The sequence below is a fragment of the Lutra lutra genome, chromosome 17 (assembly GCF_902655055.1).
Source record: "Lutra lutra chromosome 17, mLutLut1.2, whole genome shotgun sequence".
Lineage (NCBI taxonomy): Eukaryota > Metazoa > Chordata > Mammalia > Carnivora > Mustelidae > Lutra > Lutra lutra.
The window spans coordinates 53,686,425-53,711,407 of NC_062294.1; the positions used below are offsets into that span (position 1 = coordinate 53,686,425).

Consider the following 24,983-nt stretch of genomic DNA (forward strand, 5'->3'; position numbering starts at 1 on the left):
GTAATTCTCTCTTAATGAATTGAAGTTGATTTTGCTCTGGACATTCATTGACTGGTTCCTCCTGGTGACTCTGGTGCATTTCATGGCCCTATTTACCATCCAAAATCTTTAGAAGGGATTGGTCAAGGCGGGCCATTCACATGACTGAGTATTTCCACATACATATAAAGATCAGCCACTCCCTCCCATCATGTGTCTTGATCAACTTTCACCTTGCTTTGGTTCTTAAGACATGTGCTTTTTCTCCAAATCTGAAGATCTTTGCAACTGAGGGACTTTGTTCTTTTAAAATGCTCCCTCTGTCTTCAGACCACATAAGTTTCCCATCACAGAATGACACATGATTGACTTTGAACATCTAGCTGTTGCTCTGTTTAATGAAGTCCGATTTCATTCTAAACTGTGCTGGGCAAAATAAGGTTGCAATAAATATCGAAACAAATGAATTGTTCTTTCTGATTCTCCCTCTGTTCCTGAATATTTCTCTGCTCTTAAATCCAGCCTCCATGTAGGGCCGTCTTTTCTCTCTCTCTCTCTTTCTGGGAGCTCCTAACTGTCCCACTTGCTTTGCTGGGAGGACCCCTAGCTTAGAGGTTATTTTGCCTTCCTCACAGAAGATGCAGGGGAGGTTGTAGAGAAGAAGGCTTCTCTGAGGACAGGGACAGCCCTGGGACTTGGGATAGAGGCATGTACATCAGTTAGGGATCATGCGTGGTGCACGTCTGTGGAAGCAGCCCAGAGAGCATGCAGAAGCCTAACCCTCATTTCTCTGGGGACATCCCATCTCCCCTCTTTCCTGCCCATTGCTGTCCCCCTCAAATGGACTGCAGCAAGATCTTTCTAGTGTGCAGATCTGACCCTGTAGCTCTCTCTAGGCCACGTGTTTCTTCCTGGCACTCAAGGTCAACATGATCTTCCACTAACCTACGCTTCCAGCCACGCCACCCACTTCTCCCACCTCAAACTCCAGCTTCACCATTCTGGATGATTCACCATCTCTGGGGCACACCAGGTGTTCTCACACCCCCAGGACTTTCTACAGGTTGTCCCTTCTATGACGATGAACATCATCCACCCAACCCTCTCCATACAGTGACCTCCAATGCAGCCTCCTTCTCCAGACTGCCTAGCCCCAGCTCATCCCTCTTCTTTCCCTGCACCATCACTTTGACCTCCTCTCTGGCCTCTGGTCTCTCTCCTCTGGTCCATCCCCTACAAGGTCCCAGCGCTGCTCTTGTTCACAAGCCTTCCATGGCTCCCCACTGACCTCAGGAGAAAGTTTAATTCTCTCAATCTGGGGTCTGAGGTCCTTTGGGATCTGGCCCCAGCTCTGCTCTCCCACCTTCTCTCCCACCCCTTACCCACACACAGTGGTCTCCCAGCCCTCTTCCATCACTTCTTTCACTGCTACAAAAGGAGTTTGGGGGAAAGAGCCACCAGGAAGTCTAGTCCAAGGTGGAGTACTCACAGATGTTTTCCTGGAGGGGAGGAGAAATGAAATTGGGCTGTAAAAGAGAACAAAGAACGTCTAGACTTGAGAGAGGCTGAAGTGGGATAAAAGCAAAAAAGCACTGCTAAGAATAAAATCCACTCTTTATTGCTCAAGCAAGTGTGCCAGGCACCGTTATATGTGTTCCACGTTTCGGAAATCTTGAATCCTCCCCAAAACAACCGCTGCCCTGTGAGGAATATACTCTTATTATCCTTACTTTACAGATGAGAAGATCTGCACAGTGAAGGGAGGCCCTTCCCAAGGGTACGAAACTAACAGAGGGCAGAGCTGGGATTCAACTCAGGTTTTGCCTGACTCGTGACACCTCCTCTGTAGGAAGAAGTCGAACCCGTTGAATAACCAAGGAGGGAGAGATGCTTGGGAGGGGTATTCCTGTATTCTCCTACCGGCAGGGTAAGACCTTAGCCCACATCCTCACTTGTCCCCAGTGATGCAAGGATGGGGCTGGGGTAAAACCAGGGTGAATTTGTACTGTCACATCACTGCTTTTATTAAGCATTAAGGGTCGGGTCTAGGCAGGTGGGGGGAAGGCAAAGTCTTGGTCAAGGATATTCTGGAGCGAGCAAGTGGGGGCCACAGGTCGAGTTGGATGTCACATGTCAGGATTAGTTGCCCTGAATGGTTTTTCGGATCCAGTGGCCATATCTGCAGACATCGGTGTAGACCCCTGGCTTCTCCTTGGATCCACAGGGAACATTACCCCATGACACAAGTCCTCGGAGACGGTCTCCACACACCAGCGGACCCCCAGAATCACCCTGTGGGAAACAGGGAGAGAATCAGATACAGAAACACACAGAGAGAAAAAGACAGAGTGACAGGGCCGCCTAGCCGGCTCAGTCTGTAGAGCATGTGACCTTGATCTTGGGGTTGTAGGGTGTAGGGATTACTTAAAAATAAAATCTTTGAGAAAGAAAGAAACACAGACAGACAGGGAGACAGAAGGACACACAGAGACATGTAGAGAAGGAGAGGGAGAGAAACTCAGAGATGGATAGCCTTGGGGACAGAGAGGCAGATAGACACACACACAGTCACAGACAGGGAAATGGAGAGTGTAAGGGAGACTCAGAAATGTGGAGAAATAGAGAGAACATCAAGATCCAGAGAGGCAGGGAGAAAAGAAGAGAAAACGAATAGAGATTGGGAACAGAGACTGAGAGCTCTGTCTTGGTCACATTGCTTGGTGGGGAGCCTGACTCTCCCTCTCCTTCTGCTGCTCCCACTGCTTGTGCTCTCTCTCTTTCAAATAAATTGATAAAATCTTTAAAAGAAGAAGAAGGAGGAGGAAGAGGAGGAGAAGGTGGAGAAGGAGGAGGAGGAGGAGAAGGAGGGAGACTGAGAGGTATGGAGAGAGGCGGAAGTGCAGAGTGAAGAGGAGACAGAGAGAAATATATATGTATATTATACATATAATATATATATACATACATACATACAGTAAAATATATTGTGTGCATGGTTTTACATTTCATTACTTATGCATTATTTCTATAAATCTACTCATATAATAGTTATGTTTATATATGTAAATATACATATAAAGAGGCAAGAGTAGACAGAAAGGCATCTAAAGAGAGAACGGCACTCCAGTTACAAGATGGGTAAGTGCCAGGGGTGTAATGCACAGCATAGTGACTATCGTCAACACCGCTGTGTGATGTCTAGGAAGCTTGTTAAGATAGTGCATCCTAAAAGCTCTCATCACAAGGAAGCAAAATTTTTCTTTTCTGTTTCTTTGCTTTGCTTCCCCTTCTTATTGAATCCGCGGGGGATGTTGGGTGCTAACTGGTCTGACTATGGTGACCATTCCACACCTACGGAATTACATCCTGCTCTATAACTGAAACTTCTACACTGATGTATGTGTGCTGACTGTATCTCCACAAAACTGGGGAGAGAAAAGACTGCTTCAGAAATGGGACTTGTCTGCTAGTCTTTTCTCTGTGTTCAAGTTGCTCTGTAGCACTGTTCCAAGCTCCATCTTTTTCTCCCTCTTGACTGGTCTCTTCACATCCCTCAATGGACTGGAGTAAATTTTGGCATAAATAGGAGAGACCCAGTGGATGAAGTGGAAACAAAAAAACCCAAGTTAAAGGAGGCATTTGGGAGTGGGGATGGAGCCCTGTCTCTCCCCAGCTGTGGTCCCCCTACCTCCAAAACTTGGTCAGGTCTAAACAGGACAGGCCCCTGTTTGAGGAAGGATGGTCCCCTCACACCATCTGCCTCCTTATGGTGTCTCTCTGTTCTTGATCTCTGTATCTCCCTCCTTGTTTCTGCATGTCCTGTCTCTGCTGGCTGTCTTTATATCTCTACCCATTCCTCGCTGTGTCTCTGAGTGTCCAACTGAGACTCTCTCCCTGGGATTCTCTCCCAGCATGTCTCTGAAAAGCTCTGTTTTGGTCTGTGAGTTTCTCTCTCTGCGTCTCTGACCTCGGCTATTTAGCTAGAAGGTCCTGGTGGCCTCACCTGGCAGGAATCCTTCCCGTACTTCTCATCCCCGGCACACACCATGTTCTGGGTGATCTGGTTGGGGTAGGCACGCTCACACTCCTCACGGGACACCAGATGGATGTATGCACATTGGATGGTGTTAGGGAAACCACCTACAGAGAGAGGAGGGCCAGGTTCACTTCACAGTCTGTCCTTCCCAGGTCCTCCCCAGCGATCTTCCAACCTGGTTAAGTCCTCTCTCCCCTACTGGTCTCTATTCCCCACTGGTTTCCTTCTTCCTATTTGTCTTTCATTCATAAAAACCCATTTCCATTGGCCCTGGCTCCTGATTGGTCCCTCTTTACATTATTCTTTCCTCCCATTGGCCTGCCTTCCTCATTAATTGTCCCTTTTCCACTAGGCCTCATTTCTTATTGGTTTGCCCTTTCTCTTAGGTCCTGCCTCTACTTGTCTTTTTCACTAGTCCCACCTTCTTCAGTAGTCACAGCTCACCTCTAGTCTCTCTTCAATTAGTCCCTCCTCCACCCTTTCATCCTGCATTGGACCCTTCTTTTCTGTTGGTTCATCCTGATAGGTCAACACTTGACCATTGGTCCTTTTCTAACCAATCACATTATCCCTCATTGGCCCTCACTTCTTATTGGCCCTTAATCCAGAGGTCCACCCCCCCCCCCCAATTGGTCCTATCCTAAATGAACCCACACTCACAGGCCTACCTTCCGCGGTTCCTGCTGACCTACTGGACTTGTTCCTACCCCAGTCCTTCTTCTACTGACTCCTGTTGATCACTGATATTTCCTCAGTTGGTTCCTCCCCATTATCTCTCTCCACTCCACTTGTACTCGCAATTCGTATCTTTCAGCTGGCTGCCCTGTTTTTATTGATCTCTCTTCTTCCATTAGTCCCTCCTCCATTATCACTTTTTGGTCATCTGTGCATACTGATTGGTCCGCTTCCATTACTGCCCCCACCCTTTTTTGACCTCCTTCTTGATTAGCATCTCCCCACTGACACTCCCTCTTCATTGATCCTTCATCTTACGGCCTATCTCTCCATACCATTCACCTGTGGATCTACTTTCTCCACTGGCTGTTCACTCCTTCGCTTAACTCCCATATTTGCCAACCCTCCCCACTGACACACTGCCCCACTGGCCATCACCATTAGCCCACCTCCTCCATAGCCTGTCACCCATCGGCCTGCTTCCCCATCACCCTCCCCCTACTGACCGTCTGCTGTCTTGCCCCAGCCTAGGATGTGGCAGCTGGCGTGGTTGGCTGAGCAGTCTTCCTCCAGGGAGAGGGGCTGGATGCGTTCAGAGAATCTGGCCGGTCGAGCCAGGCGCAACAGCATGATGTCCTGGTCATGAGTGGCAGCATTGTAGCCAGGGTGGACCACAGCCCGGACAACAGAGCTCTGCTCTTGGAAACTCTCCCTTTGCTGAAGGTTGTGCTTCCCCAGGTAAACCTGAAGATTCCTGGGAAAGAGGAGAGCTGGGTCTTACCTGGAGTCCTTGGGCTGCAGCTGAGACTCCGGAAAGAGCTGTGATGGGAGATGGGGTAGCCTGGTGGTACCATGAGCTATCTGGTCTGTTCTCCTCACAGTCTTCCCAGCTCAGGAAAGGACAACTGCATCCTTGCAGAATAACCTTGGAGACTATTCTTGACTCTCTTTGTTTCAAGCTGCACAGAAGTCTTTTTTGGTTCTCCAAAGTATATCCAGGATGTGATCACTTCTCACCTCCCTCACTGCCACCATTTTGGTCTGGAGCCATCATCTCTTACTGGGACTATGGCAGTAGGCACCCCACCGGGCTCCTTTTTCTGTGTTTTCCCCTCCACAATACAACCAGAGAAATTTTAACAACATAAAATATCCCACCTCCTCCTGTCCCTCCTCGGCTCAGAACCCTCCAATGACTCCCATCTCACTCAGAGTAAAGGTTGACGTTTTCACTCTGGCCCACAAGGTCCTGCACATCCTGCTCCCATCACCTCTCAAATATTACCTTCTCCCACTCTCTCCTTCTCTCCTTCTGCTCCAGGTACACTGGCTACCCTGCCTTTCCTTGAAACAACAGTCATCCTCTCATCCCAGGGCCCTTGCTCCAGCTCTTCCCTCTGTCAGCAACTCTTTCTCCCACATATCTGCATGATTTCCTCCCCCACCTCCTTCAGATTTCACCTTCTCTGTGAGGCCTTCTCTGATGATCCAATTAAAATGCAAATACCTACCCTAACAGGCAAGTCCTTTCTCCCTGTTTTTTTTTTTTTTGTCATCCAAGAATCTACCATCACCATCAGATATACTATCTATGTATTGTTAAATATTTACTGATTTTATTGTCTCTCTTCCTACCATAGCAGCACTGTCCAATAGAACTTCCTCAGTCATGCAGCTGTTTAATACGGTGGACACTAGAGACTAGGTTGCAACTTGCCCTTTGGCTCCTGGATTTGTCATCTCATTGTATTTTCCTTAATGTAAATTTAATTGGCCATTTTTGTCTACCATATTAGGTAGCACAGCTCTAGAATATCAAGATGGGATTTTTGTTTTGTTCAGATACAGCATCCTCAGTGTCTCATCTATGTCTATCATATTTACAATAAACATCTAACAGATATTTGTGAAATGGATCAAAGAGTCAGTCCCTTGCTCAAAATTCTCCTGTGGCTCCCCATTGCCCTTGGAATAAAACTCATTCTACCATTCTCTGTCTCATTGTCAACAGGTAACTTTCTTAGAACACTCCAGACAGTTTCATCCTCAGGGACTTTGTCTTTGCATTTCTTCTGCTGTGAATGTTTGTCCCCCTTCTTCATTTGTCTACCCTTTCTCATTTTCCATGCTTCAGCTTGGACTTCATCTAATCAGAAAGTCCCTCCTGACACCCTCGTCCATTCAAAGTAGGTATCTCTGTTCTTTTCTCTCAGGGAGCCATCCCTGTTCTTTTCCTTCACTGGACTTGGGGTAATTTGTAATTATATGATTTTTCGAGGGGTTGTTTGTTAAATAATTATCATTCTGTGCCTTTCTGCTTCTGTGCTCCTAAAGGCAGAGGCTCTGTGTATTTCTCTCACCTACTACTGAATCCCCACTGCCCACCTCAAGTCAGGCACTTAGCAGATGCTTTGATCAATGTGCACCAGATGGATGACTGAGAGAATGTCAGGAGTGATGTCAAGTGTGGGGGAGACCACCCTGGGGTCCTTGAGTCCATACCCTTGCATGATTAACCCCTCCTCCCACAGTAGGAAGTGGTACCTGTTGGTTTCCAAACACTTCAGTTGCCACTTACTACTTCCCTGAGCCTCAGTATCCTCATCTGCAAAATGGGACCAGGAGTCCCTTGTTGTGAAGTTTCCAGGAAATGTATATTAACTGCTTAACTCAGCACCTGGCTGGTAGTTAGCACTGAACAAAATGGCAACTGTTAACCTAACTAGTGATCATTAGTTCTCTGAGGATTAGTCCTGGTCCCTCTATGCTTTTCAACCTATGCTAGCTTTTTGGATGATCTCATCCCGTCCTGTGTTTAAATACCACTTATTTGTGGATGACCCCTTAATGTTTCCCTCCAGGTCTGACTTCTCCTCTGAGCACCAGGAGCCTACCCTCATGCTTCATTGACATCTCCCTGGTATCTCAGACTCACCTCGGCTAGAACAAAATGTCTGACCCTCCTCTGCCCATGTCCAAACTGGTTCTATTTCCCTTTCCTTTGGCTCAGAAAGACACAACAGAACATCCACTTGTTTGAGTCAAATACCTGGAGGTCAGCTCTGCTTCTTCCATCCCACATCACTGAGTCCCGCTGGTCTCAAAATATCTCCCAAGGTTTTTAACTATCCTCCATCTCCTGGTCCAAACCATCATCCTAGGTTATTCTACGTGCATCCCTTCCTTCATTTCCCCTTGCCCAGCCCACTTTCCACATGGTGGTCAGGATGCTCTTAAAGACTGGGTGGCTCAGTCATTAAGCATCTGCCTTCAGCTCAGGCCATGATCCCAGGGTCTTGGGATAGAGTCCCACATCAGGTTCCAGGCTCAATGAGAAGCCTGCTTCTCTCTCTGCCTGCCACTCCCCCTGCTTGTGTTCTGTTTCTGTCTCTGTCTCTGTCTTTCTCTCTCTCTCTCTCTCTCTGACAAATAAATAAATAAAATCTTTTTAAAAATGTAAGTCAGTTCCTGCTGCTTCCCTGACTGAAATTTTCCACTGGCTCCCTACCTCACTTAGATTGAAATCCATCACTCCATCGCTGTCTACAGGTTCCTGCCCCATCTGATTCCCCAGTTACAAGGTCAGTCCATAAAAGCAGAAATTATGCTTGTTTTCTTCCCTGCTGTATCCGCAGGGTCCCAAACAGGGCCTGGCAGATAGGTAATGCTCAGTTAAGTACTGGCCAGGTGAACCTTGTTACAGATGGCCTTGGGTTGGGACAGGGGGATGTAGGTGTCTCTTCGTGCCTGAAATCTGTAAGACATCCCCAGGGTCTCATTGCAATCACGCCTCATTCATGGAGTGGAGACTCACGGTTTTTTGCAGTGGGCAGCGGTGAGGACCCACAGTGGGTGAATGAGGACCCCTCCGCAGAGTAAGTGGCCTGACATGTAGAGGGCAGCTTGGTAGGGGTGAGACGTCTGCTCACAGGGTCCACCATGCAACACCTTATTCTGCTCCTCGGCCCAGGCTGAGAGAGGAAGGGTCTGAGTCAGGAAGGAGGTCTGGAGACACCAGGCGAATCCCCCAAGGTGAACCCCAATGCCATCCCAGTGTTCCAGGTCATCTCCACCCCACCCCATCCTCAAATTCTTCCCCACCTTCTTGACTCCTTCCCACCTCCTTTCTGTCTGCATCCCCATCCCTAAACTAGCCCCCTGCTTCCTCCTCACTCCAAGCCCACCCTGCCTCCATACCCGTGTGAATCCCTACCCCAAGGTCCAAACTTTCCCATCAGCAGCCCCTACCCGCCCCCCACCCAACCACCCCATCCCATCCCATCCCCTGTCTTCCCACCTGCAGCCATCACGACCAGTGCCACAATCAGCGTCTTCATGCCCATTCCTGAGAAGGGAAACCAAATGCTCCTCAGTCCCCCTTGCAAGTCCCCACCTCCTTCATTTCCCCCCCCCCCACCTGCATACTTTCCTGACCCTTGACCTCCAACCTTCCCCTGGCCTCCTGTCACTCTAACCACATCTTCCATTCTGGGGTCCCATGAAGGCAGGTTGAATAACAATCCAGAACCACTCGTGGTGCTCTGTGGCTCACATTATGCGTCTCTTACTTCTCTGGGCTCCAGCATGCCCGCCTGCCAACAAGAGGGGATGGCCCAGGAAGAGTCCTGACCTTCTTCCCTCCCCATGGGATTTTTCTTCTGTGCTCACTGTGTTGCTCTCCCCACATCTGGAGGTTCTGGGGTGCAGCATGATCTTACCTGCTGGGGGCCAGCTACCTGAGGGTCCAGAGGACTCCTGGCCGAGGGGCTCTTGGGTTGGGATAGGGATAGCAGGTGTCACAGGCAGAGAGACAGAGGAGCAAAGAGAATCAGAAAGGCAGGGAGTTATGGGGAGAGACCGGACACTGAAAGCAGAGAGGATGCCCAGGAGCCAGAGCCACAGAGACAGACAGCAGAAGATGTATGGGCTGTGGGGCCCAGGCAGACACCTGGGCTTCCTAGCCTCCCTGGAAGAGGCTGTTCTCCGTCCACAGACACTCCTGGTTCTTCCTTTTAACTCCTATCTCCCCAGGTCCCTGAGGCAGGAGGCCGCCCCACCCTTTCCTCCTCACCCAGACCTCCCACACACATTCCTTACTTCCCCATCTCCCCATGGTTCTACTCTTGGTGACCCCTGACTGGGCTTCCAGGAAGGGGAGCACTAGTCCCTGAGTGCACTGGGGACCTGGACTCCTGGGACTGAGCGGGGAGAGGCTAGGGGTCCAGACTCCAGGGTTTGAAGGAGGAGTCTAGAATTCTAGATCTTCAGGAGAAGGACCTGGGCACCTGCACTTTTGAGTCTAAAGGAGAAAAGATGGTCGCTTGTTCTCAGTCCCTAGATTTCTACGTCCTTGAGCAAGGTATCTGAAGACCAACACCCAGGCAAGTGACCAGTGCCCTCTGGCATGCAGGAATCCCCCCACCTCTGTCTGTGAGCCCTTTAGGCCTGCGATCCTCACTCCTGGGTCTGCTGCCTTCAGACACTGAAAACCAGGCAGCATGGGTCAGTGGGGTTGGGGTGATTCACGCACCTGCCCGTAAGTCCCTCTGTGGTTGCTGACGACCTCCGTGTCCCCACTGTAGACAGCAAGCCAGTAAGAAAGCATGTGTCACCAAGCTGGCTCCCGCCCCTGCCCTGGGCTGGGGCGCAGTCCCAGCGCTATGGGGAAAGGGGCCTCAGACAATCGGGCTTTGTCCGCCCCCAGGACCCAGTGCCATGCTCCCAGCAGCTCCGTTTCTCAACCTCTCTTCCGGGCAGGCAGGCGGCTGTGTCAATAGCTTCCCTTTGTCCCTGTCTGACAGTCCTGTTGCTGTCCTTTCATTGTCCACCCACTTCTGCCGGATATCAGGACATTTGACCCTCCTGGTCCCCCTGCTCCAAGCCTGCCCACCTGTGAGGTCTCACTGTCCACCTCTCTCCCTGGCCATGGTGGAGCTGTCTCCACGTCTCCTCCCACCGCCCCTCATGTTTTCCTGTGTTCATCTCAGGCTCTACTTGTGTCTCTGTCCCTCTTTCCCCATCTTTTTCTCTGTATCTCTCTCTGCTTTTCTCCCAGTTCTCTGAGTCTCTTGACATTCTCTACATCTTGGTTTGCTTATCCTCCCCTGGCTTCCCCTGCATTTCCAGCAGAAGCCTGTGCCTCTGCCCAGAAGCAACTTAGTTCCCTAGGGAGCCAGAGGGTTTATAATGAGGAGCAGTGGGGAAGCCAGTGGAACACAGGAGGGTTTCCAATGAGATTCAACACCTAAGGAGAGGCTTGGAAGTAAGCAGGAATACAAGAACACTTGAGAGTGATGTGGGAGTGTGAGATGGGGGCCCCAGCAGCTGTGGAGGGACCCAGGAGGATTTGAGGAGGTGCCTGTGAAGTTGGACCTTGAAAGCTGTGCCCAGTGTTGGGCATTGGTCAGGAGAAGTGGGGCAAGAAAGCCTGGCATGTGGGGCGCCTGGGTGGCTCAGTGGGTTAAAGCCTCTGCCTTCGGCTCAGGTCATGATTCCAGGGTCCTGGGATCGAGCCCCACATCGGGCTCTCTGCTCGGCAGGGAGCCTGCTTCCTCCTCTCTCTCTCTCTCTGTCTGCCTCTCTGCCTACTTGTGATCTCTGTCTGTCAAATAAATAAATAAAATCTTTAAAAAAAAAAAAAAAGAAAGCCTGGCATGTGGCAGCCGCGGGGAGGGAGAAGAGGATGGATGTGATGAGCATGGGACATGAGGAAGAAAATGTGAGGAGGTCACTGGAGATAAGGACAACTGATATCAGTAATGTCCATCTCAGCACCAGCTCGGGCCTGGCACTGGGGGATGAAAATCAATGTTTGGCATTCGACATACTCTCTGGTTGTTCCTCTGTCCCCAACTTCCCCCAGGCCCTTCATACCCACGTTCCCATTGAACTGGGCATCTTCTCAGAACCCATCATCCTCCTGGACACCTAGCTGGATCCCTTACAGCCTGGCCCACACCTTCCTCTCCATCGCCATGACCCTAGCACCAGCCCAGACCTGCTCCTCTCCCACCTGCACCATCACCTTGGGCTCTTCCCCTTTCTCTGTATCCTTCACTTGACCCCAGAGGGCCCTTCCTGCACCCAGAGCTGACCGTGCCCCTCTCCTGCTCATAACACTGCCCTTGCTCCCCCATCACCCCTGGGATGAAGTCCCATCCCCTCAGCTGGCTGTTGGAATACCTTCAGCATCCACAACATAGAAATATATTGCCAAATACAAATGCACTTTTAAATTTTCTAGTAGCCACTTTTTTAAATAGTAAAAGGATGGAATGCCCGGGTGGCTCAGTTGGTTAAGCGTCTAACTCTTGATCTCACGACTCTTGATCTCAGGGTCGTGAGTTCAAACTCCATGTTGAGCTCCATGCTGAGCATGGAGCCTACTTAAAACATAATAAGAAGAAAATAGTAAAAACAGAGACAGAAGTTCATCTTAGTATTTCATCCAGTCCAATACATCCAAAATTGCAATGTGAAATCAAAATAAGAACATATTAAAGATAGTTTGTCTTCTTATTTTGTGTGCAGTAAATGTTTGGAATCTGATATACCTTCCCCTCACAGCACGTGTCAGTTGGAACTTGCCACATTCCACAAGTTAGGAGCCACCAAGGTGAGCTGCTGCTGCAGTGCACAGCCCAGCTCTGCCCACGGGTCTCGTGTTCCAGCTGGGAAGATTGCTTTCTCACCTCTGGGCTTCATCCATGCTATTCCCCCTCTCCAAATGCACTTCTCACCTTCTCCTGACCACAACTTGTCCTTCAAGTCTTTGCTTAGACATCATCTCCTTCTGGAAACCTTCCCTTGAACACCACCCAACTCCTATCCCCTGCAGTTGGGTTAGTCACTCTCTCACCCAAGGTCCCACAGCAGGTGCAACCCTCAAGTCACCCTGGACCGTGAGCATGTGGATTCATATCTATCTCTCCCACTGGGTGGTGAGCTCCTTGAGGACAGGCACTGAAGCTGACTCACCCCCCTGTGTCCCAGGTGACCTCACGGGACCTGGCCCAGAGGAAGCCTTAGGAAATGTTGGCCAAATGACTAAAATGTCTTCATTACACCCACTCCCATTTTACAAAAAAAAGAACACTGAGATTCAGAGAAGGAAGTTAATTGCTCAATGTCCAACACCCAGGAAATGGTGGGACCTTTTGGATTGGAACTCAACTTCCAACGTGGAGATGGACATGGCCCATCTTTTGGCACTGCAGCTGGGTGTCCCTTAGCACAATAGGGGATGGGAGGGTTTGGGAGGAGTTGTTGAGAGCCTCGTGGGAAAGGAGGGAGGTGACAGATGGCAAGGAACTCCACCTCTAAGAACCTCTTAAGAGAGAATAAAGTGCCCAACTGCAGGCTTTTGTCAGTGACCTTTAGGGTTTTTCTCCTGCCATGTACCACACATTATTATTTATAGGGATTTTCCCCCAAACTGACATACTCCACAAAAGACTTCAATAAAGAAAATGTGTTATAAGAAAACCTTATGAGAGTGTAAATAGGAAATAGTGCTGGAAATCACAGACAATAAGAACCAATACTCACTGAAAGCTTATTCTATGTCAGGGAATGTTCTAGCACTCTCTGAATATTAAATTTATTTAACCTTCATAACAGACCTGAGAAATAGGTGTTACTCTCTCACTTCAAGGACGAAGGAAGGGGAATGGGGAAGTAATGCGCAAGTAGCTGATAGGTACTGGAGTCAGTGTCTTTGACTACTATGTTGTACTGTCTTCCCAAAAAGAAAGGAAGTTATTTTTAAAAATCCAACAGAAATGCTATCCCAAGTCATTGCAAACCAACCCACCTCCAGACTTGTATGCAGTAGCAGCCAAGAGGAAGGGCCAGGTGTCTCCAGGCTGATTTAGTACAATTGCATTGTACTAAAAGTAATTTGATTACTTTTTCAAACTTTAGATGAATATTGATTTGAGGTTGTTTGCTGGGGGAAGGGGAAGTTGATGGATCTTCACGGGGACGGGTGGCTAAAAACCCTTGACATTCCTTGACACTGATCTAGAGGCAAGAAGAGTCAAGGGTCTGGACACCTGAGTCTGACGGGGGAGGTACTGGAGGCAGGAACGTTAGGTATGAGGGAGGAGGGGCTAGAGGTGCAGATTCCTACGTTTTGTGCCAGGAAGGGGCTTAGCCTCCTGTGTGCAGGGAGTTCGTGGCTGCAGGATTTCTGCAATATGTGAAGGGATGGAGGAGTGGAGGGCCAGGAGAGACTTCTTAGGGAGATGAGATGAGGAGAGGAAGGATCTGGAGGACACTGGCTGAGAATTCTGAGGGAGAAACTGGAAAGACAGGCAGGAGGGTGAGCCCTGGGTTGGAGAGGATCCCTCCCTCAGCAGCGTCTGAGGTGTGACCGCCCAGGGAGCCTTTGATGGCAGGAAGCCAAGGACGTGGCCAGGCTCTGAGTCACAGGGGACTCCTCCTTCCTCCCTTCCAGAAGTCCCCTTCCCTGCCTTGAGAATAGGAGCCCACCGACCCAGATTTCCACCCCCATCTTCCCCTGGCACCCAGGATGCTGTTTTCTCACTCTGGGTGGGCTCCTGTGGGACCCTGGTGTCCCATCCACCTGCCAGTCCTATCCTTCCTGAAAATATCCCTCTCTCCTGGTTTGCCACTTGTGAAAATCTCAGGAACACTTTCGTATCCCTTTCCACCCCAATGAAACAGATTTATTTTCTCCTCCCTCCACCCTTCCTTCTTCCCTTTTGACCTGCTCTTCTGCTCTCCAACCCATTTTACAGATGAAGAAAACTAAAATCTAGGAAATGGATAGAAACAGGTCACTAGGCAGGAGATTCCTCCTCCCCAGCCTTAGATCTTCAGAGATTTTCCACTTTTGTTTTCAAGTTACAAAAGTGAACATCTACAGAAACACAAGTGAAAGGAAGGAGGCACCCGCAACTACCACCAAGTGCAATTCATATGTGTTAGTATTTCAGATTTTATTCTGTAAACATTTCATTTCACACAGCTAGAGTCACACACACGTTTGTATCTTTCTTTCTTCATGTTCCATGATATAACAAACATTCTTGCATAACACTAACAATTCTGCAAAGTTATTATCTTTAACAGCTTCCTAATATCCCTGTCCCAAACAGGCTTATTGTTTACATAAACAATCCACTAATCTGGGACATGTTCCATGTTGCCACTGTTTTGCTATGATAAATAATGTGATGAATTCAAACCATTCTCTACACTTTGGATTTTTTTTTCTCTTTTTTTGAGTAGTATCTTCCTCAACTAGAGTCACAGGGTCAACAAGGGTCTCAATCCACCTTGCCAAATGGCCTTCCACAAAAATGGCATGATTTACAGTTCCATCAGCTGAGAGTGCTGGTTTCACTGAATCTCTACCAGCACTGAGGTTTTTGTGTTTCATGCTGGTTTTAGGTCTTTGCTAACTTGATTGGTTTACACATGTGGCGTATTGCTGAGGCGTAAATTTGTCTTTGAGGAAAGGTAAGGTCAAATAAGACTACAGTTCATCACGTCCTTATTTCTGTGAATTTCTTATTGAGGGTGTATGGATGGAGAGGTGGGAGGCATGCAGAGATCAGCGATGTTTTCTCATGGTCTCATTTATCCATTTGACATACTTGCAGACTTGGGTATAGACACCTGGGTCATTGGGTTGGCCACAAGGAAAAGTTCCCCAGGACACCAGGCCTTGCAGGGTACCTTTGCACATCAGTGGTCCCCCTGAGTCACCCTGGAAAAAAAAGAGCAAATTAGTTTCGGTTTCAGAGCAAGCACCACTGACAGACCTGTCTACCGTCTGCAGTTATCATGTCTTTGTCGGCCAGACCATGGACTTCCATCCTGGCGAAGGGGAGAAACTCATGGTCTCTGGGGGCCATTGGGAGAACAGGAGTTAGTGTTGTCATGGAGAGAACAAAACCGTCTCTCTGAAGACTTGGGCTTGAGCCCGGGTCAATGGGACCAATCACTGGGAAGGAGGTGGAGCTTCCAGGGGGTGAGAGCCCCATTTACTTTTCACCTTTAAGCACTTGGCGCCAAGCCAGAGAAGGAGTGTTATTTCCAGAGACTGGGTACATGACCCTTGCACATGAAAGGGGGGACAGACTGGCCCTGGAAAGCAGGGCAGGACAGGTGATATAATTCAAAAACCACAATGCAAAATGAATATGCGGCCACTGTGTTCAAAAATTATTAAGAGATTCAAGACAGCAACAGAAGTGCACTAACTCCTTTGTGTGGGACAACCCAAGTGTGAAGTCCTGTGCCACTGCGCAGCTTGCATATTCATGAAGCTGACCCTCACCAGGGAAAAAGGGGACCCCCACCGCCCATTCTCTAGAACGGACATCCCTGTCCCATTCCACCCCAATCTCTCACACACACCATCCCACCTCCCCTGAAAGCTGCAGGTGTACATGTGAGCAAAGAGAGTGGGATACTGAAGAAGGGTGGAGAGGAGAAGGCAGAAGGAAGAGGGCGACAGAGAAGCAGAAATGTAGGGGGCGAAGAAGGAGCAGAGTTGGACACAGGTGGAGACCGGGGCAGAGAGAGAGAGAGAGAGGTCGATCCCACACAAAGAGAGGAAGACAATGTCATTCAGATACAGAGAGGAGGTTAAAAAGATGAGGAAAGGGGGAACAAAGAGAAGGGGGAGAGATAGTTCCTTCCCTAAAACCAGGACTGGGATGAGGTGGAGGAGGCATTAGCTCCAGGCACAAAGATTCAATAATTGCAGTAAATAATATGTTAATGCAATGATTGAGAAAACTCGCATTTAGTATGAGAAAGTCCATGATGAGCACGGTATCTCAACTTTAGATAAAGACAGCGTCAGGCCAGTGCTGTGCTGCACCATTACTGTAGCCTGAGGTAAATGAACAATTCAGTAAGACTGATGGCTCTTCATCGAAAATTCTGGCATTTTGTTCATCATGGACTTTTCACATGGATTTAATTTTTTTTAAATGTTGCATTAGTAGAATGTGATTTATCTTGGACCTACTTGAAGTTTGGGCTTGAAGCCCGTACCTCACTCACCTTCTGCCTGTCCCAACCCCATCTTTTCTGCCACCATTCTGCCCCATTCCCAGGGTCATGCTAGCCTCCTGGGCTCCCACTACTGCCCCAGAAAGAGAGCAGGGTAGAAAGAGTTAGGAAAACTGGCCTTGGGATGCAGTGGGGGTACAAAAGAATTGCTCAGCACCAAGGTCAGGGGCCCAGATTGTGGATGGAGGGAAAGGCAGGGGATCTGGGGCTAGGGATGGGTGGAGTCTCACGTTGCAGGTGTTGGTCTTGGAGTTGGGGATGCCAGCACACAGCATGGATTTTCCCAGTAGGTCCTTGTAAACCTTCTTGCAATCCTGGGCGGAGATGAGCTTGACATCCGTGCACATGAGCTTTGATGGAAAGGTCACTGGTGGGGGGAGGGGAGGTCAGTCAGAGGCCTGGGCCAGCAGCCCCTTGAGTGCTGATGGACAGAGGAAGAGCCTTGGACCCCGAAGTGAGAGGGGACTGGAGGCTCAACACTCAAGTCATGATATGGGGTCTGACTCCTGGTCTCCAGGGTCTGAGGGGGGGAGCTGGAAGCCAGGGTCCTAGAGGCAGCCTCACCATCAGGGCTGGTGGTGGTACCCCAGCCAGAAACAGTGCATGTGGTCCCAGGGGGTTCACAGCGAGAGGGCAGGTTGACTTTCCTCACATTCGATGATAGCCTGGCTCGTCTACTTAGCTTCACAAGCATGAGGTCATTAACATGAGTCTGAGTGGAGTAGCCGGGATGGCGGAATGACTTTGTGGCACGGATCTTCTGGGATCTATTGTCACCCAGCTTATCACTGCCTATGTGCACGTTGTATTCACTGGAAGAACAAAGTTAACATTTAGAGAGAAACACTATGATTGGGAGAAGGAACGGGGACCTCGAGGGAGGGGGACAGAGACCCGGAGAGAGGGCTGTAGTGTCCCTGCCACATACCTCATCAGGCAGTGGGCAGCAGTGAGCACCCACTGTTCACTGACCAGCACACCTCCACAGTGGAGCTGACTGCCCTTGAGCAGGGCCACCTGCCAGGGGTGAGAGCCTCTTGTACATGGGACTCCATCAATAATCTTCTCCCCACTCTTGTCACCTTGGATTGGATAGAGATAAGGAAGAAAATATGGGTAGCAAGCATCAAGGGGGCTGAAGAAGCAGCCAATGGATTTGGAGAGTAAGATGGAAAGAGACAGAGAGGCATGAGAAATGCAGAGGCAGAAGCAAGGAACAGTGCAGAGAAAGCGGGACATGGAGATGGAGAGAGAGAGAGGGAGCCTGGTCATAAACCCAGGAGGAATATCGTGCCTGGAGGCAACTCCAGAAGCTGATAGGAATGACAATGAGTGCAGGAGATGGTCAGGAGGGAGACCCCGGGAGTCAGAAGGAAGCAGGAAGAAAGGGGGCAGGAAGTAGAAGAGTCTTGCCTTCCCTGGGAGGAAGCTGCTGCAGGAGGAGGGTCCTGACCCAGGAAGTCCTTGGAGGACACTGGCAAGGTCCAGTGTGGACAATGGGAGGCCCCAGGGGTGAAGTCAGACCTCCCAGTCCAGCCCTCACCTTCTTGGCCCGCAGATCGCAGGACTAAGGTCAGTAGCAGGAACTGCAGGGACAAGAGAAGCGATCCTGCCATGGTGACCTCTCTGAGCCTCTCCTGGGGCTGCCAGGCAGAGCAAGGGTCTCTCCTGCGTGGGCTGGTAAGGACAAAGAGTTCAGGAAGCAGGAGTCCAAGCCCCCATCCCTCCTCCACCAGACCCAAGGGTCTGGGCCCCAGCCCCTCCTACAGCAGACCTAGAAGTCCAAATCCTCAGTTCCTCCCCCACTTAGACCCAGGAGGCCAGGCCTCCAGACCTCCTTTCCCCTTGGGACTCAGAAATGTGGGTTCCCATCCCTCCTCATCCGCAAGTCTAGATCCTCAGTTCCTTTCTCCCTAACAGACCTCAAATTCCAGACCTCCAGTCCCTCAGCTCTCACAACCAGGATTCCAACCCCCCTCTCTCCTTTCAGAAGCAGGAGCCAGCTTCATCCCCCACGGAATAAGGCCCCTTCTCACCTCTGGGTCTGACGTGATCTCGGCTCCACTCTCAATTGGGAGCCAAGCGTGTCCAGCCCTGTGGAAGGCGGCCCTCTTATACAACCCCCGCCCCCACGCCCGCCCCCAGCGCCCTCGGGTGCGGGAGGTGCCAGCTCTGAGACGCCCCCAACCTGCACTCGCAGTTATCTCGAAGCCCCGAGGCAGCGAAAGCAATTGGCCGCATTCAATTCTTTCTCCACCCTTCCTCTCTAGGCCAAGGTCGGGCGGTACCCAGCTAGTTCCCTCCGCCCATTCTGGCCCTAAGTCTGGTGGCTGCGGCAGGTGAGACCTGGTGTTGGCTCCTAGGGGGGCCGTGGCAGCAGGAGTCAAGGAACTGCAGAGCTCAGGGAATGGCCTCCTCTGGGGTCATTTTCTTGTCCTCATTCCCTCTCAGAGGTGGCCTACACCCTATACCCTCATTCAGACCGGCCTGTGGGAATTTGTACAGGCTGGATCCTCATGGTGTCTTTGAGCCTGAACCCACTCCCAGCCCTAATATAGGGATATGAATTAAAAAGAGAGTGCTTTCCCTAATCCCACTGTACTAAACACTCACTATTATCAGTTTAGTCTGTGTTCTCATATTGTACGCAGATTTCTACCGTATTATGTTTATTTTTTTTTTAAGATTTTTTATTTATTTATTTGACAGAGAGAGAGATCACAAGTAGATGGAGAGGCAGGCAGAGAGAGAGAGAGAGGGAAGCAGGCTTCTCGCTGAGCAGAGAGCCCGATGCGGGACTCGATCCCAGGACCCTGAGATCATGACCTGAGCGGAAGGCAGCAGCTTAACCCACTGAGCCACCCAGGCGCCCCCCGTATTATGTTTATAACAAAGAACTCTCTACTTAAGCATTATGTAACAGAACTTTTTTCTCCGTAAAAATACCTTTGACAGTTTTTCCTCCTAGTATATTTAGAAAATTTCCCCTTCCTTCCCAAGGATTACATAGTATTCCATTCTATGGTTGAACCATGCTTTGCGTACTGTGTTTCAAACTGGTGTATTTTGGATAGTTTTCATTATAATAAAGCTGGAATGAACGTCTTTGTACATTCCTCTTTGCTCCTCTGCTTTTTTCAAGTATTTACTGAGCATTTACCCTGCCAGAAACTGTTCTTCTCCTGGGGACACAGCAAGCAGTCAATAAAGCAGACAAAAATTCCTTCACAGATGCTCTCCTACGGGGTGGAGGCCATGAAATACAAAAATAAGTACATAAAATATATTGTTTGTTAGGTGGTGGGAAGTGCCATGGAGAAAAATAAAAGCGGGAATAGAGATAGGGAGTTATTGGGTCCTTCCATTCTCAGAGATCCCTGGGGTTATAATATTTGGAATGATGACTGGAAGGACTCCACGTGAAGGTAACATTTGAGCAAAATCTTGAAGGAGGTGGTGAATGGATCCATGTAATTACTTCTGGGTTGTGAGTTCCAGGCAGAGCAAACCGCAGGTAAATTAGGCAAGGGGTGTGACTAGAATGTTCTAACAGGGAAGAAATTTGAGTGGAGCTGAATGAGCAAGGGAAACAAAGGCGGGCTGAGATCAGAGACATAACAGGACTCATAGAACAAAGAGTCTTGAAGATCAGTGTAGGACTTTAGCTTTTAGTAAGATGGGACATTGTCTGATTATTATTTGGAGGCAAATTCCCAAAGTGGAATTGGCCTCCACTTCAAATCAGATCTCCAAAATGTAATTGGTTCCTCAGCTATCAGCCCAAATCTTATCTCAAGGCTGACCCAAACCCAGTTCTACCTTTGTTCCATAATCTGACTCATAATAGGCATTATTGTTGCTTGCCCAGGCATTCACTCCTTCTGCCTTTCTATGAACACCCTGGTTTTGTTTGGATGATCTTTTGTCCTTATCATGATGATAAGTTTTATTGCACCAAACAGGAAATCCATATTCTTCTTGCCAGTGACTGGTTTAGAAATGGACAAGAGGGACAATAAGGAGTGAGAGGAAGATCACTGGGGCACTTCTGGGAAAGACTGTCTTGTTTTCAAAAGAGACACCTGAAGAATTCTCTTTTCTTCTGTCAGATAATATCCCCGATGTAAATTATGGAGCTGTGAGAACCTTCCAGGAACCATGGAGCAAAGGGGCTGGCAGACCAAGCCAAAACAGTGAAGGTGGCCCGAGTCATGGAGGTAATTGGGGTCTTTGGTGAGGTCTCTGAGCTAGTGAATTAACCAACTATAGGTGCCTATTCATCTCGAGACTTCTTTGGGTTTCCTATCTGATTCAGAGTATTTGGTTTCTAGAGCCAAAATCTTCCTTACTGAGACCTCAATAGTTAAATTCAAATCTGATCCTAAACCATGAATCCAAACCAATTCTAACTTGAATCTGTATCTTGAAACCACAGTAATCAACAAACCACTCCTGGCTCCAATCCAACTAGAAAACTACTCTCCCCAGACTCCCTCCCACACCGTCTTTCAGATCCAATCCTTTATATACTTAAGAAATACATATTGAGCACCAGCTATATGCCAGGCTGGGCTAGATGCTGAGGATACAATGGTACACAAACCCGGACAGAATCCCTTCTCTCAGGGCGCTGACAGTGCAGGGCAAAAGATGGGTAAATAATTCATAAGCAAATATAAAATTACAATATAATGTGTGCTGTAAAGATAGGCACAGGGTATTATGAAAGCACTTCCTGGAGAGTTGGACCCAGGAGTTGACAATAGGATAAGAGTTGAAAGAGTAGTAAACAGGGGCGCCTGGGTGGCTCAGTGGCTCAGTGGGTTGAGGCCTCTGCCTTCGGCTCAGGCTCAGGTCATTATCTCAGGGTCCTGGGATTGAGCCCCGCATCGGGCTCTCTGCTCGGCAGGGAGCCTGCTTCTCCTTCTCTCTCTGCCTGCCTCTCTGCCTACTTGTGATCTCTGCCTGGCAAATGAATAAATAAAATCTTAAAAAAAAAAAAAAGAAAGAGCAGTAAACATTAACTAGAATAAAATGGGAGGGGACTGGAGAGTATATCTTTTAGAGGAAATAGCATGTACAAAAGTCCTGAAATGGGGCTTATGGATAGAGCTCAGGGACTGAGGATTGACTAGAACCAGACAATGAAGAACTATGTCATGGTGAGTTTGACTTTATCCTGTGGATGATGGTGAACCACTTGGACTCTAGTCAGAAGAGTGACATAACAAGATTTGTATCTGCAAAATGTCACTCTACATGCTATATGAAGGGTAGATTTTAAGGGGTTGTGGACCCATACGGAGACCATTGCTAGGTCACTTAGATAAGGCCATTTAGGATGTGGAGATAGCAGTAAGTGGATGGATTCAGTATGTGCTTAGGAAAGAGAATCAACAGGCCTTGGGGATGGATTAAATATAGGATATGGTGAGGGAGTCAGATGTCAAAAGACTTCAAGGTCTGTTGAAGATGGTGGTGCCATTCATTGAGAAGACCTGTTCAGATATGATCAAGTGCTTGTGAGGGGGTGAGAAAGACCTCAGTATCTGGCTTCAAGCATAATTCTAACTCTAGTCCTTACTGTGACACAGTTCTCAACACCAATCTTGACACAAGCCCAAGTCTTAACCTGAAACCTCAATTCATACCCAAACCTAACCCTTATTTTTTTAAAGGTTTTATTTTTAAAAATTTTTAAAAGATTTTATTTATTTATTTTACAGAGAGAGAGAGAGAGAGAGATCACAAGTAGGCAGAGAGGCAGGCAGAGAGAGGGGGGGAAGCAGGCTCCTCGCTGAGCAAAGAGCCCGATGTGGGGCTCGATCCCAGGACCCTGAGATCGTGACCCGAGCTGAAGACAGAAGCTTAACCCACTGAGCCACCCAGGTGCCCCCCAAACCTAACTCTTAACTCTGCTTTATCCTTGCCCAAGTCTAATTTATACTTCAACTTGGAACCTGTTTCTTGACTAAGTCTTTGACTCCAAATGTCAGCTCGAGCTATAACTCACACCTCAACCAACCTTAAACCTTGACCCAAACCCTGAATCCCTAAATATAAATCAAACTCATTCTTGACCCAAAAGTGAATGTCACCATAGCCTCAGTTCCAAACTTGACCTATGCACAACTCAAACCATAGTGTCCATCACAAACTATAATAATATTCTAGGAAGCCCACACTGACATCCTCCCTATGAGCTCTCCACAACTCACCCCAATCCTACATTCTGACTCCAGTTCCAGCTCTATCTCATCTCCAACCCAATTTCCACCTGAAATTTCATATTCACTTCTATGTCCTACTCTTTCCCCATCCCATCTTCATTTTCCCAACTCCACACACCACCTTGACCCTTTACTTCACACAAACTCTAAAATAAATTCTACCAAATGACACCATACTAACATTGACCGCATACTGACTAAATTCAAGCTAAGTCTCCAAAATTTCTGAGAAACTTACGCTCATCAAATCCAAAATGAGACCCCAGAACTCAGACTCCTGACCGCACCAATTCCACAGGAAGACCCTGGCCTTGAGGGGTGTCAATCTTCCTGACTTGGGCTCCCAAATAAAGTAGAGGTAGACCCCAGTTCACCTGACTTCATAGCCCCACAAGTCAGTAATCTGTATCTTTCCCTCTCAGCTTCCTAAAGAGAGGAATTTTAGCAAGACTTCCAGTTTGTTATCTTCTGCCTGAATCGCTATCCCTGGATTCCCTCTTCAGCCCCCTGCCTCATCAACCTTCTATCAGAAAGAGGAAGGGAGCTACACTCCTTGGGAGCCTGGTTGTTCATTCTAACAAACCCAGAACTTCTCCTCTGCTGTGTTCTGCATATCTATCTCTCTGTGTTCTTAATTATTTAATCTGATTTTGTTGCTAAACACTTCTTCATGAGCAGAAGGAACGAGTCTGGTGTTCATTGGTGTTTTCTTTAACACCCAGCCCAGACCAGGAAACACAGGAGGTACTTAAATAAATACTAGTTTGCAAACCACTGTCATCCACAGATTTGCCAACCTTAGACTTGGTCTTTCCTTGATCTCTGCACCAATCAGCCATGGGGTGTGAGCAAAAGAACTTGGCCTCACAAGTCAGACCAACCCAGGTGTGAATCCTAATTGCTCACCCTGTGATTTCAGGTAAGTGACTTCATTTTTCTGAGCTTCATTTTGCCCCTCTTTAAAGTGAGTAATGGGGCATCTTGGTGGCTCAGTTGGTTGGGCGTCTGCCTTTGGCTCAGGTCATGATCTTGAGGTTCTGGGAGCAGACACCACATTGAGATTCCTGCTTGTGGGGGGAATCTGCTTCTTCTTCTCCCTCTGCCCAACTTGTGCTCTCTCTCTCTCTAATAAATAAAATCTTTACAAAAATAAAGTGGGGGAGAGAAAAATTTACTTCTGAAGGTAAATGGGAGATAAAATAAAATTATGAAAAGAAGGTGAATGTACACATAGCATATACTGAATTAATATTAGCTCCCTTACCCCATCATCCAGAATGAAGCAGCTTCCATTTCTTGTATGGCTGCTGTGTGATGTGTCAGGTGCTTCTCAGAACTCATCTCTGTTCCTCATATGGGTCCAAGTAAGGACTGTCTTCCCCATTATATAGATAAGAAAATGGAGTTTTAAAAGAGGTGAGATCACTTGAGCAAAGTCATATAGCTAAGGAGTCAGAAGAGGCAGAATTCAAATGCTGAGGATTGCCCTTGTTATCATGGTTTTACAGATTCACACTCTGAGAAGAAAATTTCCCAGGGACACTGCCACACATCCTTAAGTCTCATATGGCTCAGAATGGACTTGGAACCCTCTGGGCCTATTAATGATGCATACCCCCACATTGGTGAGACTGCCAAACACCAGCCCTCCTGTGCCCTTTGAGTTTAGCACCAGCACCTGTTCTGAAGTCCCACACAGATACCCAGCCTCATACCTCCCTTGTCCTCAAACCTGTGTCCTGAACCATTGCCTGATGACTCATCCTCCACCTCATGATCACACCTGAGAACTGGCATCTGGTTATCCTGCCAGCTGTGCCTTGCCCTGAGGGATCCTGGACACTCTGACCCTGGAACCTCCTGACTCTGCCCCTTGGGTTCTGAAGGCCCATTGTTTCTGACTTCCTGGATTCCCTTCCCTCTTCTTTCAAGAACAGCTCTCCACTTCTGGGAAGCTGCTCTTTCATTTTGCATAGTTCTGGTGAAAATGTCAATCATAGTTCTCTAGTCCC

The 24,983-nt window shown here is 48.5% G+C and overlaps 2 protein-coding genes across 5 annotated transcripts; both read right to left on the minus strand.

Annotated features, from left to right (window-relative positions):
• Positions 1 to 1,592: 1,592 nt before the first annotated feature.
• On the minus strand, positions 1,593 to 10,411 carry KLK6 (kallikrein related peptidase 6). Of its 2 annotated transcripts, XM_047711501.1 has the most exons (7): positions 10,221 to 10,411; positions 9,409 to 9,459; positions 8,988 to 9,035; positions 8,505 to 8,661; positions 5,197 to 5,444; positions 3,983 to 4,119; positions 1,593 to 2,271 (listed from the first exon to the last, which is right to left on the minus strand). In XM_047711501.1, exons 3-7 carry the CDS (start codon positions 9,031 to 9,033, stop codon positions 2,119 to 2,121), a joined length of 741 nt encoding a protein of 246 aa, XP_047567457.1. In that variant the 5' UTR covers positions 9,034 to 9,035; positions 9,409 to 9,459; positions 10,221 to 10,411; the 3' UTR covers positions 1,593 to 2,118. The 2 variants fall into 2 exon arrangements, with proteins under 2 accessions (XP_047567457.1, XP_047567456.1); XM_047711500.1 differs by lacking the exon at positions 9,409 to 9,459 and having other exon boundaries at positions 10,221 to 10,410.
• Positions 10,412 to 14,633: 4,222 nt separating this feature from the next.
• On the minus strand, positions 14,634 to 24,779 carry KLK7 (kallikrein related peptidase 7). 3 transcript variants are annotated; one of them, XM_047712531.1, is made up of 7 exons: positions 24,704 to 24,779; positions 24,236 to 24,346; positions 18,285 to 18,418; positions 17,670 to 17,823; positions 17,306 to 17,553; positions 16,972 to 17,108; positions 14,634 to 15,425 (listed from the first exon to the last, which is right to left on the minus strand). In XM_047712531.1, the coding sequence occupies exons 2-7, from the start codon at positions 24,310 to 24,312 to the stop codon at positions 15,270 to 15,272; spliced, it is 906 nt and encodes a 301-aa protein (XP_047568487.1). In that variant the 5' UTR covers positions 24,313 to 24,346; positions 24,704 to 24,779; the 3' UTR covers positions 14,634 to 15,269. The 3 variants fall into 3 exon arrangements, with proteins under 3 accessions (XP_047568487.1, XP_047568488.1, XP_047568489.1); XM_047712532.1 differs by having other exon boundaries at positions 24,236 to 24,342; positions 24,704 to 24,773; XM_047712533.1 differs by lacking the exons at positions 24,236 to 24,346; positions 24,704 to 24,779 and adding an exon at positions 18,778 to 18,879.
• Between the last annotated feature and the right edge of the window lie 204 nt (positions 24,780 to 24,983).